The sequence below is a fragment of the Nicrophorus vespilloides genome, unplaced genomic scaffold (assembly GCF_001412225.1).
Source record: "Nicrophorus vespilloides isolate i.1.1-1 unplaced genomic scaffold, Nicve_v1.0, whole genome shotgun sequence".
NCBI classification, from domain to species: Eukaryota; Metazoa; Arthropoda; class Insecta; order Coleoptera; family Silphidae; genus Nicrophorus; species Nicrophorus vespilloides.
This window is the reverse complement of record NW_017098574.1, coordinates 202,371-230,101: the sequence shown is the minus strand read 5'-3', so window position 1 is coordinate 230,101 and position 27,731 is coordinate 202,371. Positions and strand designations below refer to the sequence as shown.

The following is a 27,731-nucleotide window of genomic DNA, read 5'->3' as shown; positions in this document are numbered from 1 at the left end:
TTAAAATTACATTTTCCGAAGGCTTTCCGACGGAGATGTGTATTTGATAAAATATTCAAATAAAGAACTCCGACGAAGATGCATTGCTTATTGAATATTGATGTACGGCACAACACAGCGCGACCTTTTCCTTCCTTCCTTCACTCCATGCAAACAACAACAAAAAAATAAAAAGAAGAAATAAGTAGAAGTAAGCATCTTTGGCATTCAATCGAATACATTCACCTATACGCTAATTGCGTTATTAGACGTATATCCGTAACAATAGTTACTGTAATGATGAAACTGATTTACAACTATGGGAGACTTACGTACAGAATCCTGATTGGGATCATTCCGTCTAACAATATTAGTAGGTACGTAGTTTTCGTCGGTGTCGACTGGAGATGCTTAATTAAATGATTTCAAACTATCCGACGTAATCCAATATAAGCTAATGTGATTTACACATAGCTTAACATAACTTAATTCGGGACCCTGAATAAGCTGAAATCGATCAAGGAGGGAGCTCGGAGCGTTAAATAAAAGAAAGTTCTGGGGAGCCGTTTATTCCATTGTAACCTGCTCCAAAACGTGCTTGGACAATTTACTATCGACGAGGAGACATTTTTAGCGGATATATCGCGTGCCGGATCATAAAGTGCGCCGCCGACTATGTAATAGCTTCTGTATGCTATTACATAGGATAGTTCTCCAGATCCTTTAAAAGGAATAGTTTTCAGTTTGAGGATGATGTACAAAGAGGATCCAGTTTATATAACTTGTCTTCCATTGGATCTCACAGAATAGCATATTTTTCACTGAAATTTATTATCATATTTAACGACACACTTAGTGAACTTATGTTACATACATCATATGAAATTTAACTATTAAATTTTGCCAACTTGCAAAATTATTTCATTCAATGTTCTTTAATTGAATAATAATGTATTTTCTAAAATACATTATTATAATAACGAAACAAATAAATTTTAATTAAATTATAAGAGTTTTATATACTAATATGCCCTTTAACCCAACAACTAAATCAGACAACTTCGTCAACTGAATCAAAATCGGATGGTATGGGCTATACAAATTCATCCATTGACATACCAACCAAATTATAGGGTAATTCCTCTTTCCTGGTTTTTCTAGAAAATAATATTAATGCCCTATTAAACATGTTCAAAAGGTGGTCTCTCCTCAAAGAGTTAAAACAAAATCAATTTAAATCTATATTAAAAATTGTAGCAATAAATATAGTCATACACAAATAATGTTGATAGTGGACCACAAAGTGTTTGATCTTCAATATTACATACAAGATTATATTTGTCTTGAAGTAGCTATAAAAGTTCCTTTAACGCTCTCCTCTTTTTTTCATACTCGTCTCATAACGCGTTTTATGGTAGGTGAATAGTGTCTACTTGGATTGGTTGCAACGCAAGATGTGTGCACTCATCGAGATGCGGTAATAACAATGAACAAAAAAAAAATAAACACTTGATGTTGGAAAAATTGAATGCGGGCAGTAAATTTGGATTATCGTCGAAGGAATACTTCAGCGGTTCCAGAGCATTAATCCAACGAACAAAACGCGCACACGAGGACCATCCGCGCCGCCGCCCCCTCGTGTCTTGTAATTTTAAACGGCACGACTATTAGTTTAATTAAAATGTTTGGTTTTGCGGTGTGTGGGATTTATTGATCTTCGTCCTGATGCATTGTGCACGCGTTTATAGATTTGTTTTGAAATGGTGCAGTGGTGTGTGTACGTATATGTGCGAGGGGTGTGCGGATATATGTGTGTGTGTATATGTTTGTGTGAGGGGGTGGGTGGTAGTTTGAGTGAGTGTGCGAGGGTGAGTTTTGTGTGTATGTATGTGTGTGTGTGCTAGAGGGGGGTGGTTGGAGAGGGTGAGTGTTTTTCTCGTCTCTTTTCTGAAAACAAGCGGTCGCCATTTATCGGGCTGCGCGCACCTAAATCCCTCAACCAAGTACAATTTTTCCGGCGGACGAGCAGGCGAGTTGGGGGTGCAGAAGAGGAGGCGGAGGGCGGTCGGCGGATGACGGCCGGAGGGGTCGGTCGTGGAGGGTTGGCGGCGGCGGTGTGGTGGCGGCATCGACGGAGGCGGAGGCGGCGGCGGCGACTGTGTGTATCGATTACCGAGCTCGACAAGGTGCTTGTCACGTCTGATACAAGTGAAATAGCTGTTTATGGATGACGGGCGCGGCCCGGATGTCAACTCAACGCCGGTTCCGGATCAGACCCCGGACTACCAAAAACACTTACCGCCGCCGCCGCCCCCGCAACTCTCCGTCCACCACCTCCTCCTCCTTCCTTCCATCCACAACCGCCACCCTCTCTCTCACACTCGTCCTCCGATGCCGACCCTAAACTGCCCCACCACCGACACTAAACTCACGTAATTATCCCCAACTGAAATCTTCATGATACGCGCGCGCCCTACCCCGACCCTTCTGTTGCTCCTCAAGTCGATGCAACACCGACCAAATTGATTACTAAATTAACTCTCACGAAATATTAATTTCCAAGTTTCCCGTCATTAACAGTTTCCCATCATCAAAAAAGTTTCTCCAACTAACACACGTCACGATACTCATACTATTTATTTATTTCATCCATATTACCATAGAAACAAAAATAATATTTTTGTTAAATATATCATATGCATCTTGATAATTAACAATTGTGATGTTTGAATTGCCAATTGCATTTTAGAATTCGATGAACTTTCTATACTTATCCATATGATTTAAATGTATTCTTAGGTTTTGTCCATCCCATTTATTTCTCTTTAGAATTTGTATAATTTTCACTTCTTCGATTACAAAATGGTTTAACCATGAATGACTTTCATGATGACCTTCTTTTATAGATTGATTTAAGTTCTATCAAATCCAATTAATTTAATTCCAATAAAAATATGAACAAGAACATTTCATAATATTAACTTCAATTCACCCAAGATAGTTATAACCAAATTTCTTTTTAAGATTCTTAAATATATCAAAACATATATTATAAAACAGCGTTTTTCAAAATATATATATGTTATTAGCAATTGGGACGTAGTGCAACTACAAAATAAAATGTTGAGTTTCGCTGTTCTAATCTACAATTTTCTTCACATTTTGACCCATTTACTGCATTTTCCACATGTGATTTTAAGATTTGAATCTATCAAATTATAGAAAGTATGCCACTTCTACAAGTCATTGCATCATTGTGCATCATTATCACCATCATTATCACCATAATAACAGTTATTAACAATTCCTGTTAATGTTAGGATTTTTCAACCTTAACAACCATCAAACTATGTTCATCAAATTAATGATTATGTTATTATAGAAACCACAACAATTATTCTTTTATTGCAAGAAATTTTCATCTAAAATTTTGACAAATCTTAAGAAGTATATTAAAAAAAAACTTTTTTATTCTTATATAAGCTGTAATCAGTTAATTATACCTCAATGAGTATATTTATATAGTATTGAAGTAATTAATTAATTGGAAGAAGTGAATGAATTGCTTCGATGTTTTAATAAAGAAAAAGCAAAGTGAAAGGATATAAAAGCGAATACATTAACACCAACTGTTATAGCAACAACTTGTATAAATCAAACTTTTTGAAACTGCAGTAATTGCACAACTGCGTACTTTCTGCAATTACATAAATTTGTGAATGATGAATAGGTACTTTTTTATATATAAAATAATCTTCATGTACAGAAAACATCACATAACAATCAAATATTACATGAAAAGTAATCAGAATAAGAGAACGTACTTAAGTCTTATTTGCCCTTAACTTCTCTTAAGATCAATTCCATGTAAACCTTGTAATCCGGATCCATTTGGATACTCTTATAGTTTTGAGATGGAATTACATAGCCACTCTACTGGATCGAACTACCCCACATCTATAGCCTGCAGTCAATCATCATGGTCTGTCTAGAATACTTCTGTTTTTAGCTTACCACTTAACTCACCACAAGTTTAAATTACAATAACACTTTATATTTCCACTTCTAATGTAAATATTGAGATTAAATCATTTTAAATGTAATTTACCAGAAGAAAACAAGAACAAAGTTACCCATAATTCAAACTTAAATAAATTAAAATACTTTACAAATAATTAGATGAAACGTAGCAAATTCAAAATACATATGAAATTATACGAACTGAGAAGTATTTCGTAGCGCCTTTATTAAAATGCACGGCTTTCAACCGCGTAGCATTATTTATTTGGTGCAATATTATTCCAACGCGAATGAAAAATGTAAAAGTCTCCCTCACCCAACTAGATAGGGGTGAGTTCAGCAAAGCTATACACATTAAAAATGTATTCCGTTCGTTGCGCTTTCTTCATCCTTGAATCTCCCAACAACGAAAAAAAAAACTGCGTTATTCACCAAGTTCCAAACACAAACCATCAACAATCAGATTTCCATTTACCTTTACTTCGGTTTTCTTTTATTCACTTAAAAAAAGCAAGTCATTATCCTTAGAGGGAGACAAGGATGTGGAAAAAAAATGAAGAAGACTGCATGTGATGGAACGTGATGGGGGAGGGGGTTAGAAAGAGATGGCTTGCGGGAGGACGCATTATTATTCCCTAATGGGATTTAGTCCTTAAGCTTCCTGGTTTTATATTTTGCGCCTTAATAACGAACGGATTATGGTGTGCCATTGTTGCATTAATATTACAAGCCGCGCACGACCCGGCGCCGGACTTAATTAGTCCACGAAAAACAGGGAATGAAAAGGAAAGGAAAAGGATGGATGGATACGGAAGGAAGGCGTATATCCTGGAATGGGTGTCAAGGGAATGCACGGGAAAATCGATGTCGAGGAAATAAGAAATAACTGCTGACTGCTCATTCACTCGCTCGTCTATTCCCATCCAGTCAAACCAGGATTATTTGCTTTGCAGCCTAAGAACCTACGACTTGTTACATCAGAACTGTGTAAACATAGATCCCAAACAAAGAACTTTAGGTTTACCACAACATCCTCAGCTAAATGTAGAGTCAGTATCCGAATATTCTGGTATAGTTTGTAAATGATCACAAGATGGCGTAATAATTTTATTTAAATAAATCAATAATATGTACATAATATTCCTCTTTTATAATTATGTTAAATTAATAAGATGGCGTAACTATTTCAATGAAAAAAATATAGTGCGGGTAATCACGAATATTCCGCAATGTTTGAAACCGCACTAATTGAGCACTTTAAAAACTCATAAAATTAATCTGTACTATGTGTTGTATTGCTGTAGTTTATTTTCTAAATTAATTTGCATTTTTACTAATTACATCAATGAAATTTACGAGCAAAAAAAATGTGTTTCTAGATTAATTATAAATAGATTTGATGATGTTATAGTAAGTCACCAAAAAATTCCATTAAAAAATATGTTTACGCAAATAACCAATAAAAGTGTAAAAATACAGCCGGTACATATTAATCAAGTCGATCACATTTAACTGTCGAATATGTCGATTTTGTTGGGTATCATTGCCTCGTTAGTGTACCATTTCAATCAGTTTAGCGCCGAGTTAATGGTCCTACAATAATCGATGCTAAGGGTTTCAAGCATGTAAAGTGGCCTTTAACTTTACAAACAATTGTTTTACAATGAGGCATAGTAATCAGCAATTGTCAGCATGATTTGCTTCAAAGTCAAGGTAAAGTCTTCGATTCAAACAATTTAATTATGCAATAACTACAGATTATGTAAATAAGTAAATTTTAAAATAACAATAATTAATCAATGGATTAAACTAATTGTTTAAAAACGAACATATTTCTAATCACAATACTTTATGATTTTCATTGTGGAATATATGTTTATATTTTATTCAAATATTTTATTTTTACTCATCGAAAAGCATTATTAACCAAACAGTAAATTAGAAAATAGTCTTAGATTCACCTAATTTAATTCTGTAATAAGTAGAAAGTTTATACCCCAAAATATATTTATTTATGATGACGTTACCCCCTTTGTTTTGAATAGGATAGAATTATAGAGCAATCGTGGATACAAACTTGGGGGAATAATTGATTTCTCTGCTTTGTTTTATGTCAATTACAGTGGTAAATCATTAATTGCAAAGGCAGCAATTTATTGACTGCCTCTTATAAAATTTTGAAAGCCATTGCAAATTTACAATATTCATTATTTTCCCCATTTGTGACACTTTACTCTGACCCATTGATATTTGTAATGCCTCCTCATGTACAAATTGTAAAGCCTTTGCAAATTTACAATATTTTAATTGGTAAACGTCCTCATTACCCCCAAGAACTTAATTTTTATCCCTAGTTTGGGTAATTTACCACTGATTTAAACATATCATTTTTCAAATTCATTGATAATATACAAATGTAATATATTTATATAATAAAATAGTTTTATTCTTACAATCGAATTCTCTGCTGTGTTTTTATGTACAATAAAGTGGAAAATTCTTGTTTGCAAAGGTTGAACCAAAGGCAGTAATTTTTTGACTACCTCCTATATAATTTTGAAAGGCTTTGCAAATTTACAATATTTTAATTGGTAAACGTCCTCATTACTCCCAAGAACTTCATTTTTATCCCTAGTTTGGGTAATTTACCCCTGATTTAAACATTTCATTTTTCAAATTCTTTGACAATATACAAATGTAATCTATTTATATAATAAAATAATCCTATTCTTTTGTGATTTATTTGCTTCGTTGATGATTATAAAGCAATAAAAGAACACGCAACAACAATTCAGTTCTATTCCAATGTTAATTTAACTAATCAAAATACACTATTCATAAAACAGTAAATATAGCAAATGGACTTTTGCACTTCAGTGAGTATTAGCAATTTTTTTTCACTCTCCTTATATTATTTTATTCAAAGTATTATTGAAATTTTACGCGACACGAAAACCGCATCAGTTTATTATAGTAACTTACCATAACATAGTGACGTTGCATTTCAGTCTTCTCGCCAGCTAATTTTTCACATTCTAATTTTAAGCTGAAAAAAATAAACAACAGAAAATTAATTTTAAAATATATAAAATAATTTACAAAAAAAAAAAACAAATAGAGAAAAAAAAATTGGATATCATATAGGAAAATCAGGATAAATTAAACTATTTAGAAGACTTACGAAGCCAACTTTTACTTTTTTCAATTGAAATTATAAACGTTTTATATTTTATTGATTCAAAATTGTTAATCAAAATTCAAACAGATTTTTATAATTAATGTAAACTTTCTCAATAAATTTTCAATTAATTGTCAATAATTAATCAAGTCACTTTGGTATTGACAATTAACAGTTGTCAATTATAAATACAGCAATACCTTATATAGTGCGACTTCTTACAGTGCGGATTCAGTATATTCCGGTTAATAAAATAAAATATAATTAAGTAAATTTTTGTGTTATTTATTTTCATCCAGTTTTAAATAACTTGACTAGTTCGGTTTCAAATAGTCCGGGGTATTGGCGGAACCGCACTATGCGAGGTATTGCTATAATTAAACTTAACTAACCGTTTGTTACCTGAACATATTAAAAGAAAAAAATTCTGTGAATTTATTTTAAAACACATTAAAATTAAGTTCCATATATATTTTTATTAAATTTCAGCAATATTTTCAATAAAAATAATATGTGGTACTTTTTGGTAAAGTCAGGAAATTTTAAGTATAAATCGAATAATAAGTGAATTATAGTGATTTAGATTACAAAAACGAATCAATATTATTTTATAAACTTATTTCATGGTATTCTGCTTATAATTTTTCGTTACAACATAAAAAATAACTTATACAGAAGTGACAAGTATTACTTGAATGTAGGTTTATATTCACTTGACGATTCCAATTGCAAAACAAATCGGTTTTGTATATAATATAAAGATTACATTAAAGTACCAAGAAGTATAATTTAGGTCAGTTTCACGTCTCTTTTTAATTGAAATAGTGACATAAATGTGCCGGTACTTATGAGTACCGTCAGACGACAAAGGGTTAATAGATGCAAGATATTAAGAACTTAATGTTAAATAAAAACTGTCTTCATAACATAATATTTGAATTTAAAATTGATACTGGTTTTATAATCATGATAATAGATTGTGCTCCAAAATAAACAGTTTCAAACAAAACAAAACAAAAACAGTCAATAATTTAATCTGGGAATGTCAAAAAGCGCTAAAAATAAGTGCAATTACAAATAAAGTACTTTACACAAAAAAGTAAAAACAACCCTCTTGGTATTAAATTACAATTGATGCAATTTACATGATACAGCGCAATAACAAAATTTACACACAGCACTCAATTTTTTTTTATTATTATTATTTTGAAGCCGAGTACACTTGAATTATTTTAATTGATACCGAATATAAATAAATGAACATTGCCATAATAATAACAACGTCAAAAAAAAACAAAAACACATAAATTTTATTTCACCCTTTTCATAATTTCCCTCCCTTAATTTCAGTTAAAATAAATGTGATGTTTAAATAAATATAATAATTGTTGAATGAAGAATATGCAGAATATTTGAATATATTATTAACATTAAAAATGTTCACTCACGTCCTTATGTAAATGCGGTTCTTGAGAACTGAAAACCGGGGCGGTCGGACTAATTTGCCTTTAATTTCGATCCTGCCGCCGTCGACATGTCTACATCGGGGAGGCGGCCGTAAATCAACCGAGCAAAAAATATATATATAGTACATTGCGCAACGAGAAATGATTTACATAAAATTCCGATTATTTATGACGTTTATTTTCACGATTTGATAACGCGTGGTAAACAATTGAAGAGATTCAAATTGTAACGGTTTTTAATATTGTTGTTGCTTTAGTTACGTCAATTAAAATAATTTTGAAATTAGACAATTTTCTTCTGGGTTTTAGTTTTTACGTTTGTCAAATTATAGTTGCAAAAACCAATCAAGAAACATTAATTTTCAATCAGAAAATGATATGAAAAACGCCCAACAAAAAAATCGTGCCTTTGTCGGGTCATCTAATATTATTAAGTAGTATATTATCAATATATATTGGATTATGGCATTTTTTAAGAATTTAACGTTTAAATTTAACTACAATATTGATTTCATCTTAAATTATTGTCAACACTTAGTAAATTAATGTTTGTTTATCATTTTTAGTGAAATTTCATATTATTATTGTCAACTTAAAATAAAATGTTTATTACAATAAATTTCAAATAAAAAAAAGAAATATAAGCGTTTTTATTGTGGTTGTTAATTTAGTTACGTTAACTAAACAATTTTTTGATACTAATTCATTTACTAAATCAGATATTCTACAGAGAATTAGATTTTTCTTCTGCCAATTTGTAATTGCAAAAATCAATAAAAAAAATCACATTAATTTTCACTCAGAAAATTATATTATAGCACCGGGTCACCTGATATTATTACATAATTAAGTAGTATATAGATTGACAAGAGTTTTAATCCTTTAGATTTAACTGCGATATTAATTGGAACTTAAATTATAGTGAAGACTTAATTAATTTTATATAATTAATGTCCACTTGAAATCAAATGTTTATTACAATAAATTTCAAATAGAAAAAGGAAATATAAGAGGTTTTATTGTGACTGTTACTTTAGTTACGTCAATTAAATGAATATTGAAATTATTTTCGGGCTCTTAATTTTTTAGATTTAATTGCAAAAATCAATCAAAAACATCAGAAAATGGCAACAAAAGCGCGCAATAACAAAATCGCACTTTTGTCGTGTCACCTGATATTATTACATAATTAAGTAGTATAGATTATCAATATATAACCTTATTGACATTGTATTATTGCATTTTTGAAGAGTTTCAATTTTAAATTATAGTCAAAACTTAATTAATTATTATTAAAATATTAATAATTCTTTATCAGTTTCTAGGAAAATTTACATAATTAATGTCAAACAAAAATAAAATGTTTATTAAAACAAATTTCAAATAGAAAAAAGAAACATAAGAGTTTTTATTGTTGCTGTTACTTTTGTTAAGTGAATTAAATAAATATTGAAATTATTGACAATACAAATTCATTTAGTAAATCAGATGTTCTATATGGAATTATTTTCGGATTTTTAAATTTTAGATTTTTCTGTCAAATTATAAAAATCAATCAAAAAATTCACATTAAGTTTTACTCAGAAAATGGTAACAACAGCGCGTAATAAGAAAATCGCGCTTTTATTGTGTCACATCATATTATTACATAATTAAGTAGTAATATTCGATATTGGATTATTGCATTTTTGAAGTTTCAATCCTTAATTAGTTAGATCTTAATTAGTAATCAAAACATAATTATTATTTATAATTTTTAAGGAAATATGTCAACTTAATCCTTTGTTGTCTATAGGTACTTATAAGTACCGGCACATTTATGTCATTATTTAAATTATAAAGAGACGAGAAACAGACCTAAATACTTGTTGGTACTTTGATGTAATCCTTAAACTATATACAAAATTTATTTGTTTTTCAATTGGAAAAACCAAGTGAGTATAAACCTACAATAATGTAATACTTGCGTTATTTTTTATGCTGTAACGAAAAGATAAATTGTATAGCGAAATACCATGAAATAAGTTTATAAAATAATATTGTTACTAAATATATATACATATGAAAATTGATTCGTTGTGTAATCTAAATCATTATGATCGCTTATTATACGATTTAAGCTTAAAATTGCCTGACTTTACCAAAATGTACTTAATAAAAATTTATAGGCAACTTAATTTTAATGTTTTTTAAAAGAAATCCAAAGAAAAGTATTATAGGTAACAAAGGGTTAAAAAAATCTTTATTACAATAAATTTATATTAAAAAATCTTTAACAAAATAATATATAATTAATATTATTATTTTTTTATTAAATTTTCTTAATGTTTTAATAAATGAATATATTTGTGAATAAAAATAATGCTACAAAATAATGAACAGAACATATTTTTTGTGTCGAGTTAAAGGTTAAATGAAATAGAACGAAAAGGATAAAATAAAATGGAAATTGAGGTGGGAGAGTGTGGAAGAAAATAAAGTGGAAGTGAAATAAGAGGGAATTACTCACGAGTGATATTGTGCCTGGAGGAAATTAAATTCTTCCTTTATCCTTTCCAGCGTGTCCGCAATCGTGAATTTTATTTGACCACCCTGAGGTGGTGGACCCTGCAAAAAAAAAAAATAAGAAAATTTAGTACGTGACAATAAATGCAAAATAAAAAAAAATATATAAATATAAGTTTGTTGTTTTTTAATTAAGTGTGCATTAAGTATTTAATAAAGCATAGGAAAGTTTTTTTTTATATAAAAATTATAAAATAAATTTATTGTATTTTTTTTTATAGAAATTATAAAATAGTTTTATTGAAAGAAAAATAAATTTATTATTACAATTTGACAAATATTGAAATAATTTCAAAGCTGTAGCATAGGACTAACATGTTTATATAAATTATTAAATATTTATTCAAAATATACATAAATTTATACAAAATTATATTTAATAATAAAATTATAAATTAAAATTTACTATTCAATAGATAAACATATTTTAAATAATTTATATATATTAAAAACAAATTTATTATTATCAAATTAACTTTCACAGAAAAATATTGAAATTATTTAACAATTATGGTAAATTGTAATTATATACAGTAGAACCTGTTTTTGTGCGGTTCTTTTTTATGTGATTTTTTTTATGCGATTGATGAAATCCAACCAATTCCAACGGCGTTGGCACCATTGTAATGTTTTCTACCAGTGTACATATGTACAGCCTGCTCAAATGATTGTGTTAGGTGATTTTGAACCAAATCATTACAAGACGATGCGCGTTTTGGATTAACACGAGTAGCAGTGAATTATGTATTTGCATTTTTGATAATTTATCCATATGTACAATGAGAAATTAAATGTTTTTTTTTAATGTTTCCATGTGTAATTTAATTATTTATTTTGTTTGGATGCACTTTCTCATGTATTTCGCAAACCTTTGACGTATTTTTTTATGCGGTTGATAGGGACCGCATAAAAAAAATACGTTTCTGCATATTACATTGTTATATGTAAGAATTTATGAAAATTTCGAATATTTTTTGTGCGATTTTTTTATGCGGTATATTTATATATAAAAAAAGATATAATTATATAATAAAACCAAATAAAACAGATGTCGTTTTTTCTGTCTTCTTCTTCTTTTGTTAAAAGTAAAATTATTTCCTGACAAATTTATTATTGCAAAATTAACTTGAATAGAAAAATATTGAAATTATTTAAGAAATATGGAAAATTGTAATTATAAAATATAAATGAAACTTTATATAATTATATAATCATATGATAATCATAATAAAAAAAATAACTGTAATATTATTATTCATATTTGCATATGAAATTCGAATAAATATGTAAATAATTTGCAAAATTCAATAGTTTATCTGTAATTACAGATTATGTCTTCTTTTTCTTGTTGCTAAATGTCAAAATTATTTCGTGACAACGTTCGTAGAAAGGTAAATAATAATCCCCGAAATACGTTTTCGATGTATTCATGTATGTTTTTCCGACTAGGGCAGTCAATTAATTCACGGAACTACGAAAACATTTTGCGTATTATTTTCCATTAACGGAACAACAGTAAAATATAAAACGGACAATTCAAATATTTATTATACGCACATACATTCATGTATGCATACATACATATATAAATAAATGTGTGTATGCGTGTGTGGGTGTTTGTCTCCATGTGAGTGTGTGTGTGTTTTGTTTTTATTTTGACCGTTAGCTGTCTCCCTCTGCCTCCCTGGTCATATATAAATTTAATCTAGTATGCGCATTTTGAATCGTGCTTAGAGTGTTTTTGTCGCCATCATGAAAACACGATAAATTGATTTTAAAACATACATACGTTACGTGTAAATTAAATTGCATTTTACATACATAAATCGGAGAGCGCAGCCGTTTGTATTTATATATATGTGTCGGTGTGTGTCAATATGTGTATGTATGTAGTTTTACGTGAGTGAGTGTGGAACTCTGGATGTAGGTGAATAATTTATTATTCATAAATTGAAATTATTTATTGGTGTATCTGCATTAATTTGTGTTCGACTCAGTATATACAAAAAGAAACAAGTTGATTGTTTTCAGAAGATGTATACATTATGTTTTTTGATTACACTTTTAGATAATTGGATGTTTAACATATGAAAAATATGACAAAATTAATAACATTATTATTAGTTGAATAAATGTAATAATTTAATTCATCAAAATTTTATAGTTAAAATTTATTAACAACATATGTTAGAGCGCAATAATGTACACTATGAATTTATCGAGAAAGCTTAGCTCGGAGAAGTTAAGGCTTACTTAGAGAGTCTTAAGTTACCATCGACATGAATAGTTTAAGTAATATAGTGTAAACAGTGTATGTAAGCTGTAGTTAAAAACGATTTCTTCATTCATCCGCACAACTTGCTCCATCGTCCAAATCAACATACAGTGAAACCTCGCTTAACGAACACCTCACATAACGAGCATTTCTCTTAACGAACAAAAATGACTCGCTTAACGAGCGACGTTTCGCATAACGAGTGACGATGAGAAGAGAAGTCCCGGATTGCGCGCCTGCTACATCATTTTTAAAACTTGTGTACATATATTATGTGTATTTTTGAATATGTTTCACTATATGAGTAAAAATCTGGAAATTTTGTAAGGGATTAAACTCGTTAAGCAAGGTTCCACTGTATTTTTAAGCTTTGTAGCATCAATATTTATTAAGATATTATTTTATAATTAAGATTATTTTCAATCATTTTCAGTTTCTATCAAATAGTAAACATTGTAATGATTAAATATTTAATAGTAATTGTAAATAATTTCTTGTATATGCAGATTTGAAATTTGCATATTTCAATTAAAATAAACGTGACATAAAATGTGTTCGTTGGATTAAAAAAGCAATAAAAAATAAGAATCGATTATTATTTTTAAAAACACTTGTCAATCTATCCATATTTGAGAACGAAAAGAGTACGTTTCACATACTCGTTAAAAGAGTAATAAAAATTAGACGATTGTTGTTTTCATTAAAAAATATTGAAATTAAGTTTTCTATTCAAACAGAAAAAAATCTAATAAAAGAATGAACAAAATGAGGTTTAAATTTATATATATTATATATAGGATAAGATTTTTAAGTTTAAATAGAAATTTTAAATAATTACGTCTTTTTTAAGTTGAAAATTTTGCATCATAACATATTAATTGATACATGAATCTATTACAATATATCGTATTTTTCGGACTATAAGACGCATCTTCTTACATAGAAAAATGGACTCAAATTTTGGTCAGATTGTAACATTAAAATACTTTTTTCAATAAATCGTCTCTAAATTTGAAAATAAAACTAAAACGTCTTTCATATAACGTGAGTTATAAACTAAATGTCATCTATTATGCAAAACAATATGAAAACAGAGCAGCAGAAAGACATTTTGGTCCACCATCAACAGAGAAAATGGATCGAGAATGGAGAAAACAAGAGGAACTGTTAAGTAAAGACAAGAAAACATTCCGTTCGCACTCAGAAAATATGGACTCAAATTGCGTCTTATGGTCCAAAGGTAACATTAAAATATTTTTTCAATAAATCGTCTCTACATTTGAGGTGCGTCTTATAAGTTTATAAGATTACAAAAGAATAAGATTTTTAAGTTTAAATAGAAATTTTAAATAACTACGTTATTTTTAAGTTGGAAACAACCCAGCTAAATGTAAAGGGTTTTCCAGAAAGAAGCTCATTATGAGAAGAAGTTGAAAACTTTGCATTACAAAATATTAAATTTGTATTAATTGATACATGAATCCATTACAACTTAGTACTTATTACTTAAGTTTATAAGATTTCTTTATATAAATATAGTAAATAGCATTTTTATAACTAAAATAATTCATATTCATTCAATAATTTCAATACAAAGTTGAAACGCCATCTGTTGTCATTACAGATAGACTTTCAAACCTTTAATTTTAATTAAAAACAATTATATTTTCAATTATTGTCGTATTATATTTTTGTGATTACAATGTTTGTAATATTAAAATTTAAAAGAAAGAAAAAATTAAATGAAAAATTATTGTTTTGATTATATCTCTAATTATTTGATATACTTAATGTATATCATTTAATGAATTTATTTACAACAAAATTAAAAATGAAATTATTAAAGTAAAAAAAATATTAGAAAGTTCAAAAAAAAAGTTACGATCCACAAATAAATCAAATGGATTTATGGATAGTGTGTTTTCATTGTATTTTCTTTTTCTGCATCAAAAGCGGAACAAAAAAAAAAAAAAATCAGATGATCAATTATGTATTGGAATATTTGGTCCACCTTCACGTTGTGTACAGATCAATAAACCTGGAGCGTGGATGGATGAACGACGATGAAAAATTGAGGAGTTGTTCGACCGTATTTTTGTTTTGTTCATTTTCTTCCCATCCGCGTGCGTTTGCACTTTTTCCGCTCTGTCCGCCTGTTTGTTTCTCTCGTGTCTCTCTATATATATTTTTTTTCAGGCTAAATATATAAAAAATTCAAACGATAGCAACGGAATCGATACAACAACCGCCAACCGGCAATCAATTATGTATAGGAGCGAATTGAAAATTGATGGGTTTTATTTTTCGTTTGCGCGATTTGCTCACTACTTTCAACAACAACAACAAAAAATCTAAAATGAACACACGACGAAAGTTCACATATTGTTCCAAAGATTTTTTTTGCTAAGCAATTTAGCAAGATTCAATAAAATTTATTTTTTTTTTATTGTTCAATTATTCAAAACGTGTCATACCTTATTTCAAAACTTATAAATGTTATATAAATTATTAGATAACTTTAATATTTGTTTTGTATTAAAATTAAGAAAGTTCAATTTTCCTTGAAAGCAGCAAATGTTTAGAAAGTTGAAAAGTTCTGTTTCATACATGTTTGAAAACTTTGATAACTTTCTAACATAAATATATGAAAACTTTAAATAGTTCTGAACTTTAATATTCTTAAGAAAAAAGATATATATATATATGTCAGAAACTTCAATAATTTTCATTACAAAATCTTTCAAATTGAAATAAACACTTTAAAGTGAAGGAAACATATTTACAAGTGTGAATGGAGTTGCAAGAGATGAGAAAATAAGAAAATGAACATACTTCAAAGAACAATGAAGAGAAAACATCAAACCAATTACTTTAGTAAACTAGAGCAATGGACTTGAATAAACAATATTAAAATTAGTTAAAATATTAAGAAATTTTATACTAATAGTAGTAGGTAGATTAATTCCATTAAGCATAAGATTAACTGAAGTCTGGTTTCCAGTTCTTTATGTAATCGCAACGATACAGTTTCTGAATTAATGTTCAATTTGTTACAATACATTTACACAAATCTTGATATGGAGTGAATACTATTATTTTACAGTAGAAACCATACATTTTAGGTATATGTTGATCATTAGATATTGTTGTACATAAATCTTAGGTAGATTCGTTTCAACTACCTGAATTTTAGTGAATACCTTTATATTCAAGGTAGATTCCTTACACAATACATTTTCTGAGTGTATTTTTAAGAAGTAATGATTGAGTATTAGATGATTTTCGATAAACCCAAAATTCTTAAAAGTAACTCTAATTCTTTGAACATTCTTAGTTTCATTTAACTCATAAAGTAAATGAAGTTATTTTTGCAGCAGATTAGTTTAAAATAATATCTGTATAATGAATACTGAAATTGTTGATTTTTGTGAATGTAAAATACTAGTAACTCTTATTCCGAGTAGGATATAAAAATTGTTATTTCCATTAAAATGATGGGTAGATTAGTTCTATTTAGAATAGAATTACATGAAGTCTGGCATGGAGTAAATACCGTTATTTTCGAGGTAGATTTGTTATTTAAAGTCAACGATTTATCTGATGGCGTACATCGGACTCGGCGCGTACATAGTATATAGGTAAAAGAAGGCATAAAATACAAAGGGTTCGTTTGATGAGATTTTCGATCTCATTAAATGAATATAGAATGTTTCCTTTGGCCAATTCATTCTCGTATCTCGGGTTCTGGATGTGTGTGCGTTCGTCTCTCTACATAGATCGAACTACGTGCAGCATATCTATCTATACCTGATATAGATACATTTATATGTATTCGGTTTATACCTCTTTTTGCGTTTTCCATTTGGCTCGTCCGTCGTATTTGCTATTTCTCTCCCATTGATCTCGCTCGTCTGCCATAATCGCCTTATTGGATTGCATCTTTTCCACGCACACAAATTATATCGGAAACAGGTTTCTGCAAATAGTCTCGCACACAAACACATTCTTGGGCATCGATCGCGATGTAATGTGTAATGAGTCTTCCTTCGAAGCCGCCGCCGTCTATGTCGCCTCTTCCTCCTCCTCTTTAGCCACCTCTTCCTCCTTCTTCGCCGCCTCTTACTATTCCTTACTACAACCCCAAGCAATAATGCAGTGAAAATCTCAGAACCATACACATAGAAGAAACGCACACACAGAAATACACAAGAGGGAGAGAAGAACGCGCGGGCTAGATTATCCGGCGGTTTTGTAAAAGGGGGATGGATCCGGCCCTTCGCCTATCGACCCTTCCACTACGATTCCACACCATAAACACACGCACGCATATATACAGAGGCACGGAGAACAGAACACAGACGCATGCAGGCAGCCCTTGTACACGCCTGGGCCTAACCACCCCAAATGGGATCTCTCTGTCTTCTCGCTCGCACCTCAGCACCCAGGCGGATGGTAAACTCGGTGGTGGTAGCCGAGCCGAAGGGCGACTCGTGTCACCGCTGACAGCAGAAACCGAATAAGTGAACGAAGGGGAAGAAATACCATTTATATATTATCATTCTGGGGATTAGTTACTGTCTCTTTGACAAATACTGCCGTGGCGCAACACTCGCGCATTACGGAATTGCCGTTCTCTCTCTTCATCTAACAATCGCTTGTATTCACTCTCTCCTTCTCCTCTAAAAGCGCACACAAACACTCAAACTCTCACCCTCTTCCCATCTAAACGCTCTGTATGTGTGCGTCTGTATATGCGCTCAGATTACTCGGCGACAATTGCTAAACCGACAAAATTAATAACTCATTTCCACGCTCAGCCGTCGAGGATAAATCAAAATTTTATTAATTGCCAACCAGCGCACATACACACACCCACAAATATATACACACAAATATTCGCATACAAACAGATTTCATCCCGAAACACGCATTATTTACGCGGGAAGAGAAGAAAACACACAACACCATATTTCATGGTACAACTTTGTTCCCATTCCTCCTTTGATAAATTGTTCCATGGATCTTCAATCAACATTTTCGAAAATCCAAAACTGTTTCCATCATCCGTTATTTATTGCAATATTAAAATTGAGGACAACTTCAAATTTATTTGCAATTCCTTAAGATCTTTATAACAAGAATATCTGAATCAGAGTTTAACTCATTTATTACATGTTAAGTTTACAATTTCTTGATTTGTTTGTGATAGCTTTAGATTTTGATAACAAGAATTAAGTATAAAGAAGACCTTTTGTAACTAATCTCTGAACATGATTTAGAGATAATCCACAAACTTAATATAATTTTTGCGTTTAACTACTTTAGTACTTGTCAAGTAACGTGCAATGTTTATCAAACTTTTTGATCCCTTAAAAATTTTAAAGGACCCCCAAAGAATGGGTAGAAAAACATCCAAGATTGATCTGTTATCAATATTTTTGCAATAATTTCCACTTTGAAATTAGCTGTGAAACAAATATTTCATGGTATAACTTCAATCCATTAATAAAATGTTGCATGGATGTTTAATGCACATTTAAGAAATTGCAGAACTGCTTTTTATTATCCTTGATTTATGCTTATTGCTATATCAGAATTGAGGCCAACCACTTTAAGAGTTAACAATTCCTCGAATTGTTTATGATTGCTTTAGATCTTGATAATAAGAATTGCGTGTAAAGAAGATCTTTATAGCTCATCTCGAGACATGATTCTGGAATAGCTGACAAACTTGATACTTTTTTTTATTATTGCTTTATTTACTAGAAGATAACACGTTTAGTATCGATTATCGCATAATAATCACGACCTGTCAGAACAATTTGAAAATTACTTAAACTTTCTACACTAACTTATACATATACAAATTTTAATAAAAAAAGGTATTACGTTGAAACAGTTACAATTGTAATAAAATTACGTACTTCATTCAATTTGGAATAAAAACTTACGAAATTGAAATCAAATATGATGAAATAAAATGCAAATATATTAAAATATTTTTTACTTAGTTTAACTTAGTTTAATCTTAAAGATTTGTTTTGTTTGCAGGTAATATAACAAATACAGTTTAAGAATAATATTATTCTTAATTTTATACATATATTTTCCGCTTTACGAATTTCCAGTTTACGAATTGTGTGTTTAAATAATGCGTTTACATAAGAATTAAAAATTTCATTTAGTTTACAATTTGATACAAGTTTAGAAATGTTTTAAATGAATACATCTTTATATATAAAGCAAATAATAAAATAAGTTTAAGAAGCAGTTAAGAAAACTAATGTTCCTCATTACACACAAATTTCTACACAGTGCTTGCTTATAGTCACGAAATTGAAGTTCAACGAGAAATAGAACTAGATAAATTAAATAGCATACTCGACATATAAGTAGTTCAAACCATGACTACGATTGAACTGCTTATATGGATTAACGCAGAACGCTCATTAATAAATTACGCCGCTGCAAAAAAAAAATACAGATAATTGGATTTATAAATTTATAATTAAATACATATTAAATTAAATTTAGTCTTTTTCTCATACATTTATAATTGATTGAAAGCATAATTCAATTAGTAATAGTAAAAATATACCATAATTAAGTTTCATCATTAGAAGAATTACGTAAGATTATTTCAATATAATAAAGTATTTGCTGATACAGAGAGTATCGTTGCATTTGCATCAATGTTAAACAATTCTCAGAATGTTGATACTTCAATTTCGAAACTTATAGTAGTCCTGCTTTTTCATTTATTGCAAGATTTGAATCAATATATTGAATACTTATTAAAAAATAAAGATGTGTCGAAGCTAATATTAAACTACATCAAAAGATAATGCAATAAACATATTCATGATCTTTTCCTGGTTGTAAAGAAGGCTCCCAAAAAACCCTCGAAGTTTCTGCCCAGATAATATCAGGTTTATGAAAAGGGAAACTAGAAAACATGTTCAGGAAGTCTTGAGAGACTTTTGAAGTATTTCGGGTCAATGGATGTTCGACCCTTCGTACTTCGGTCCTTTTGCAAAGGGGGAAAAAGATAAAGAACACCATTCAAAAGGACCATATGAAGAAAGAATAACGAAATATATTTTTTGGCAAATTTATAAAAGAAATCTTGTGAATAGAAGAATTTTCAAAATATACTTTTCTTATATCTCTGTTATAAAATTAAATAAAATTTAGCAGAAGGAATATTGTCTTGATTATTTCACTTAGTTTGTTATTAGTTGTGAAATGAAATTAATCAAAATAAATTTGATGCGCATTGTTTCTACTACATAATTTCGTTCATTTAAAATGCGGTTGAGAAGTTCTAAACGTTTTCCATAAAATATACATGGAATGTTAACACATGATGCTAATTGAATTAAATTTCCAATTAGGAGTGCGAGCGCTGAGGGGAGGACAGACAGTGGATCAAATGTGAATATTTTATAATGCATAATGAGAAAACTTGACAAACACTTAATTGCTTTCAGCGGAACGGGACGAGTGAGTAGGTACGTAAGCAACAACACAAACAAAAAAAAAGGAACAGAAGAAAGAAACAAAAAGTATCTTCATTCTTCATTTCGCTATGGTTCTGGAAAAAAAAAGGGAAACAGGAAAAGTTTTAAAGTAAATGCATAATGAATTAGGCGGAGAGAATCACAGGGCTTCATAAAATCTCAATTAGCGCGGAGGCGCCATCTACAATGAAGATATCCAACTGACTTAACAAGTTAACGTTTGATTCGGTTAGCTTTTATACCGGTTACCGGTTACAACACCTTTCTTTAACGTTCAATGGGACTTTAATCAAACGTCCAAACGTGTTGTTACCATCGGAGAATGGTCTGTAACATGCATTGATGCATATTGGGACCACGTTCGCAAATCATAAAGACATTATTGTTGGGGACAATTGAAAAACCCTTTTCGAGATTAACATTCACTTTGCAAATATATATTGTTGCAGTCGGTAGATGCATACAATGTGTACGTAATATTGGGTATATCGTGGATTTCGAGGTTTAATAATTCAACGTCGAGTATAAATATATTATATTGTAAATGCAGATTTACAATAAAACTTATTATTATTTCCCGCTGCATATTTAATCCGGCATGCATAAAACAAAACGCATTCCCATTTTGAATTCTAAATATATTCAGTTATTCGTTTGTTTGCTGTTGGTTATTAGTTTTTTTTTTGTATTCTCTCTCACTCGTTTTCATTGTTTGTTTTGCTTTCACCTGGCCCTCTTTTCACAATGCAAATCCCATCTATATTAATTATGCTTTTAATCATAATATGCCATAAAAAAAATTGGAATTCATTTCGCTAGTTCCGGAGTTCCTCAAGGATCCAACATTTGTCCACTACTTTTCATTAAATGAAAATAAAATTATATTTTTCTGAGAATTCTCAAAGTTATTCTGAACTTTCGAAATCTCCTAATTAGATTTCATATTTTTTATAATTAAATACGGTTTTCTTTAAACCTTTTCAATAATATTCTATACTCTTATTAATAACTAAATTCTATGTAATTATATCTTTTAAATGGAGTCTCAGAAATGTTGAAGATGAAAGAAGGGAAAAAGAACTTTTAATTAGATATACATAATTCTCATTGAGTGCAACGTTAAGTAAATGTATTTTTTTTTTCGAAGATGCGAGAGCGCATGAAAAAGGGATGAAGGGTATTATGGATGCAAGCATGTGCAGACTGTGTAAACACTGCATGAAAATCGTCTGGTGCTTGTTCTTGAGTTTCACTACTGCAAATACTTTACAATGGGGTAGACCCCTTTGAAACACAATTCCATGCGGTCCTCCTCCGTGCTTTCACCAGCCGACAGACGAAATAGTTTAATATTGTATAAGAATTGTCTCTGCCTCGTATACGCCCCGCGTTTACAGTCAGTAAATGAAAATGTTGTTTAACTCACAATTCACAAGAATAACTGTGGCTGTTATGCAAATTTCTAAAATGTGTAATTGTATGATTTCAGGACAATTATGTAATTATATTTAATTACTCATTGTCACATCAATGACAAAAATGACTTATAATCAATGCTCATTTTCAAATATATTATTCGAAGAATATTTCTAATAAAATGTCATTCTTATATAAGCATAAGCAAGTATCAATCAAAGGTAATATAAGATTTACTATGTAATTGCACTAGCTTTTACTAGTGTTTAGAATTATCCTAGTTTTCTTGCAATTCTTAATAATTAAATCTAATTAAAGGATATCTAAATGCACATACAAATAAAATGAGATTATTCAAAGTCTTTCAAAATTAGTCTTCCACACATGAGTTAACTGGAAGAGATTTGAATAAATTTTGATTTTCTTTCCCTAGTTAGTCTTTACAGTCTAGTCTTCTTTACTCGTATATATAAATATGTAGTTTTTCTTATTTCGAGTTGTTAATTAAATTAACTGACATATTTTATCTAGTCTTCTATACTAGCATAAAAATGACACATTTCTTGTTGTAATTAAGTCAAATTTATTTGATAATGTTATTTTTTTTCTCAAATTTTCATGGTCTTCTTTACTAATAAATATAATATTGCAATTTGTTAAATAAGTTTATATAAAAGAATTAAATATATTTAATTACTTAATTAAATGACTGATATTCTAGTCTTTACTAATAGTCTTCATTACTGGTTTATAGAAAAATCCATTTTTCGTAACTATTTAATTATTAAATATAAATAGAGTAATAAAATTTATATGAAAATGAAACGATTATAATTATTGCTTTACCTAGTCTATCTAGATTTGTTTTCTATACTATCATATATAAAAAAGTTTTTTTCTAGTTGTAAATTAAGCATAATTGGAAAATTTAAATAAACATAAAAATATAATTTCTCTCATTCTCATTTTACCTAGTCTTACCAAATTAGTCTTCTATATGATTGAATATAAACGTTTCACTTTTATGGTTGTAAATAGTTCTTGATTATTAACCCTAATTGAAGAAAATGTAAATGAGTATGAAAATAAAATGTTTATTACAGTTTATGTGCATTGGAAATAACGTTTAAATCGGTGCCAACTTTCGAATAATTACATTTTAAAGCTATATTGGCTATAAATTTCAAGAAATTGATTAACTTCGTTTCCAATATAAGTAAGTATTTAAAAAAATAATTTGCCCTACATAATTATGACAAAAAAAAATGTAATATATATAATTACATTAAATTATGATACAATCTATTTCTTTGCATAAAAAAAAACGTTGTGAACTAAAAATTTATATTGAAAATAATCTAGATATGAAATTAAGAATTGGTCATGAAATGAGGGTATCTGTAATTTGCAAGAGGAGCAATTGATTTTGATGTGTTTATGGCTTTGTGTTAATTAAGCAGAGGATAAACATATGCACTTTGAATGCCGGAAGATATTAATAACGCGCAAGTAGTAAGTAAAGTGTATGAGAGAAAGAGAGGTAGCACGAAATAACGTTTTCTAATTGGCGATTACGCAAACGGCGAGCGTAATTGGAGTAATGTGCAAGTGGAAAGGAAATTCGTTTTCGTCAGAGGGGGTGTGTTGGTCAGGAACAAGCAGGCGGTGGCGGTGGAGGATCGAAGCGTTGCGGCGATCGGGAGACGCCGCGACGCGGGCGTCGGGACGCCGCCGTCGGCGCACGGTCGGCGGTTCTAGTTCTGTATATGTAGAACTAGTTGTGGCATCGGTAGTGGGCGCTCTTTGAAGTACAAAACCATGAATCTCCTGTATTTATTTTAGCCTGGTATATAAAGCAGCGCACCGAAAGCGTGTCATAAATACTGCAGTTTCCTCGGCTATTGGAAATAGAATAACATAAATAATAACAGCGCGCCCAGTGCAATACCATTAAATTACTAGCATATTGTGACTCCACCGCAGCCGCCTCCAACTTCTCTCTCTCTCTCTCTTCATCTCTATACTATATCCTTCTCTGACTTCTATACTTCATCCTTCTCTCTGTGTGTTTCTCTTCACTTCTGCCGCCGCCGTTCTCTCGCACCATTTCCATCGACGATCGTATTTTATAGCGGAACGTTGCTTCTCTGCACGTCGCATTTATATCTCGTTATGCCCGCGTTTATTATGCCTCCTAAAACCGACGGGAAACCGAATTATCGAACAATAGGCGCGAATTAATCCATCCGTACACGAAAGGCACAAGGTAAAAGCAATTCAAAAGTATTTCAATAAATTTCATTTGCAACGCCCCAAGGAATTTGGCGCGCAACGTGGGGCTCCACCTTCGGAACGTAACTATCATAATAAACACATAACTATGTGTGGCAGTTTATATGCTAATGCAATTACTATCTTTACTTGATGAAATAACGAAAATCAGGACTAACAAGTTCATTATCAGATTATTTCCACGCGATAATAATCAAGTGTTTACGAAACAAGCTATGGTAGTCTTGAAAACTAAACATGTAAAATTTGACAAATATTTTACTCGTTACATTACATAATACTTGACAAGTTTTTAACAAGTTACTGGGAAAGTATCGCGTAATTGAGCATAAAATAAACACTATATTTAAAATATAAAATGTTATTTGTAAAATTTGTTATACAACGAAATATTTTGATTATATAACCTATTTCTGCTAAACTTTTTATCAAAATGTATTGAATTAAACAATCAAGGTTTATTTACTTTTTTTTTATGAATTAGACAAATTTAGAAATTTAAGTGCGTATTAAATGTATTTAAACAGCTTTGCATATGTTCGTGCAACTATTTACAAATAGGTTTATGTAAGGTCATAAAATTTAAAAAGCACTTTGTACATTTTAACGTTTATGATCATGATTCATTCATTTACTATCATTTGCACAAAAATAAAGTTCATTAAATATTCATTTGCTGTGATTTTCAAATCTACTAATTATATAAGAATTTCTTGCTTCATAGTTTTCATATTACTAGTTTTTTGTTATAATGTAATAGTTGATTATATAAATTGTATTGTTTATATAATTATGTTATCAAAATATAATAAATTTTATGATATAATAGTTATTCATATTATTTTGAAAATTACTGAATAATTTTAGCTTGTTTTCTTAAATTTTAAATGAATTAACTTGTTTTAATATTCTACTGAAATTGATACAATTTAAACAACATAACAACTATTAAATATCATCGTATTCATCATCATCATCATCAAATTAATACAACTTTATATGATAATGTAGAAAGGTGTTAACATTAATTTCATCTAATGTTTAGAAGGTTAGACCTTGAGTTGTATAATTTAAAAGAGGAAGAAATGATGATCCTGGGTAACGAGATACGATCTCGCGTGAATGAACCACGCATGATTTCACAAGCTAAACTGAATAATCCATTTTGTGATCCTAATCTACCTCAAAACTCATGCTATGCTGCATCATGATTACATCGGTGAAATCTCGTGGGTCAGGAAACTCTCGTTATTAACTATTATACGTTCCGAGAAAAGAAATCGCTTCGATACGTATTATTGCTTTATACAGTTTTACTTACTCATGACTTCTCTCCTTACAAACAACAATCACTGAATACTTAACAAACATCTTATTACGTAATTATTTCAAGTAGAATATCAATAATAATAAGTTTACAAAATTATCAAATAAATATTGTAATTATTTTAATTAATCTATCCACAAAATATATTTCAAATTGATGTGTTAACAATTTGCGGACGAACGGCAAACTTTTGTTTTAGTAAAAAACTATTGTTTTTTATGAAATTGTATTCATTGCCACTGTAGAAACGAATCTTAGTTCTTAATTATGATGAGGATTAAGCTTAGACATTAGTTCTACTACTTGAGTTATCATAACAACAGTGGTTTAGATTTAGATCACCTCAAATTGTTCCGTTTGTTACCTTTGCATTTTTTATTCACTTATTTAATATTTTATACTAAAGACTACATAATAATTTCTATAAAAAAATACATTTCTCCAACAGTGAATATTTACAAATTTTGGGAAACGCTGGACTAATCAATGTAAAATGTTAATATTGTTTTCTAAATAAATACAAAAATGCTGTTGATCAAATATTTATTAATTCGAATACATTTTGGAAACACTGTTATACAAATAATAATTAAGTTATTTGTAATTAGGATTTAAAATATTTCATTGAATTAAAGCAATGAGGAATCAATATTATTAAAAAGTTTGGAAAATACTGATGTAGTCAACAGAGTATGTAAATCAATGTGAATGTAATTACGTAAGTTTCAGGCCAACTGTTAAAGTATCGGAGAGTCGCACGAAACGGCGTTGTCCTATTGATGACATAATTATCAAAACGGCGATGAAGGAGGGAGAATTGAGTGAATGAAAATCGATGAAAAACAGCGTTATATTTAAGTCATAAACCTGGTGGGACGAGGAGGAATGGAAAGAGACGGCAGTAAAACAATCAAATTAGGCGCTCTTAGCGACATTCAGACGGTTTAATTAAATTTGAGATAAACTTCCAACTTTGCAAAACTTGCGGAAAGTAAGTCGAGACGCACGAGGACTCCGTCGCCCCCCTATTCTAACAAAACCGCCCCCGCCGTGCGCAACTCGCCCCACTCCCTCACCCAAGAGCATCGCATTTGCATAACATTTGAATTCCGCCACTGTTAACTTCCTGACCCAAAACAAAAATACAAAAACATAATGCAATAAAATTGAAGAAGGCAATATTGCGCCACGCCGACTCTCGCATTACAATTATTAATAAATTATACTCATTTCTTGCTGCAAACTCTCACAACCACACCTCCACTTCCCTTCAGATCCATTTATTTTTAGCATAGTGGAGCGTAGTTTACTTCTCAAACAAGCCCCAAGCATTTTAATGTGTACACATTTATTTGTTTCATTAACGTAATTTACATTTTTATATAATATTTATATAATTTCAATTGTGCAAAGCTAAATTATAAACATATTATTTATTAAATGTACATTACATGCAGATATTTAGAATTGTAACACTTTTTTTTTAGAAAATTATTTTCAATTTACGAATTCTCAAGTTACGTAAAGAATAATCAGAACGATTTAATAATTAGTAAAGTTCATAAATATATGAATTTTCATACTCAATTAATGTAATTTATTTTAAATAAAATAAAAATCAGTTTTGCGACCAACGTGGGGCGACTAAATTCGTTAAACATTTAATAATAAATTTAGATCAAATTATATTAAA

The 27,731-nt window shown here is 29.8% G+C and overlaps 1 protein-coding gene across 3 annotated transcripts in view; it reads right to left on the bottom strand.

Annotated features, from left to right (window-relative positions):
• Positions 1 to 27,731, bottom strand: part of LOC108562790 (protein groucho-like) — a 114,006-nt gene that overhangs the window by 17,159 nt on the left and 69,116 nt on the right. For all 3 annotated transcript variants that reach the window (XM_017921227.1, XM_017921229.1, XM_017921228.1), the window contains exons 2-3: positions 11,153 to 11,250; positions 6,982 to 7,045 (exon numbers count right to left, since the gene is read on the bottom strand). In XM_017921227.1, the coding sequence (XP_017776716.1) occupies positions 6,982 to 7,045; positions 11,153 to 11,250 (162 nt within the window). The remainder of the gene's footprint in view (positions 1 to 6,981; positions 7,046 to 11,152; positions 11,251 to 27,731) is intronic.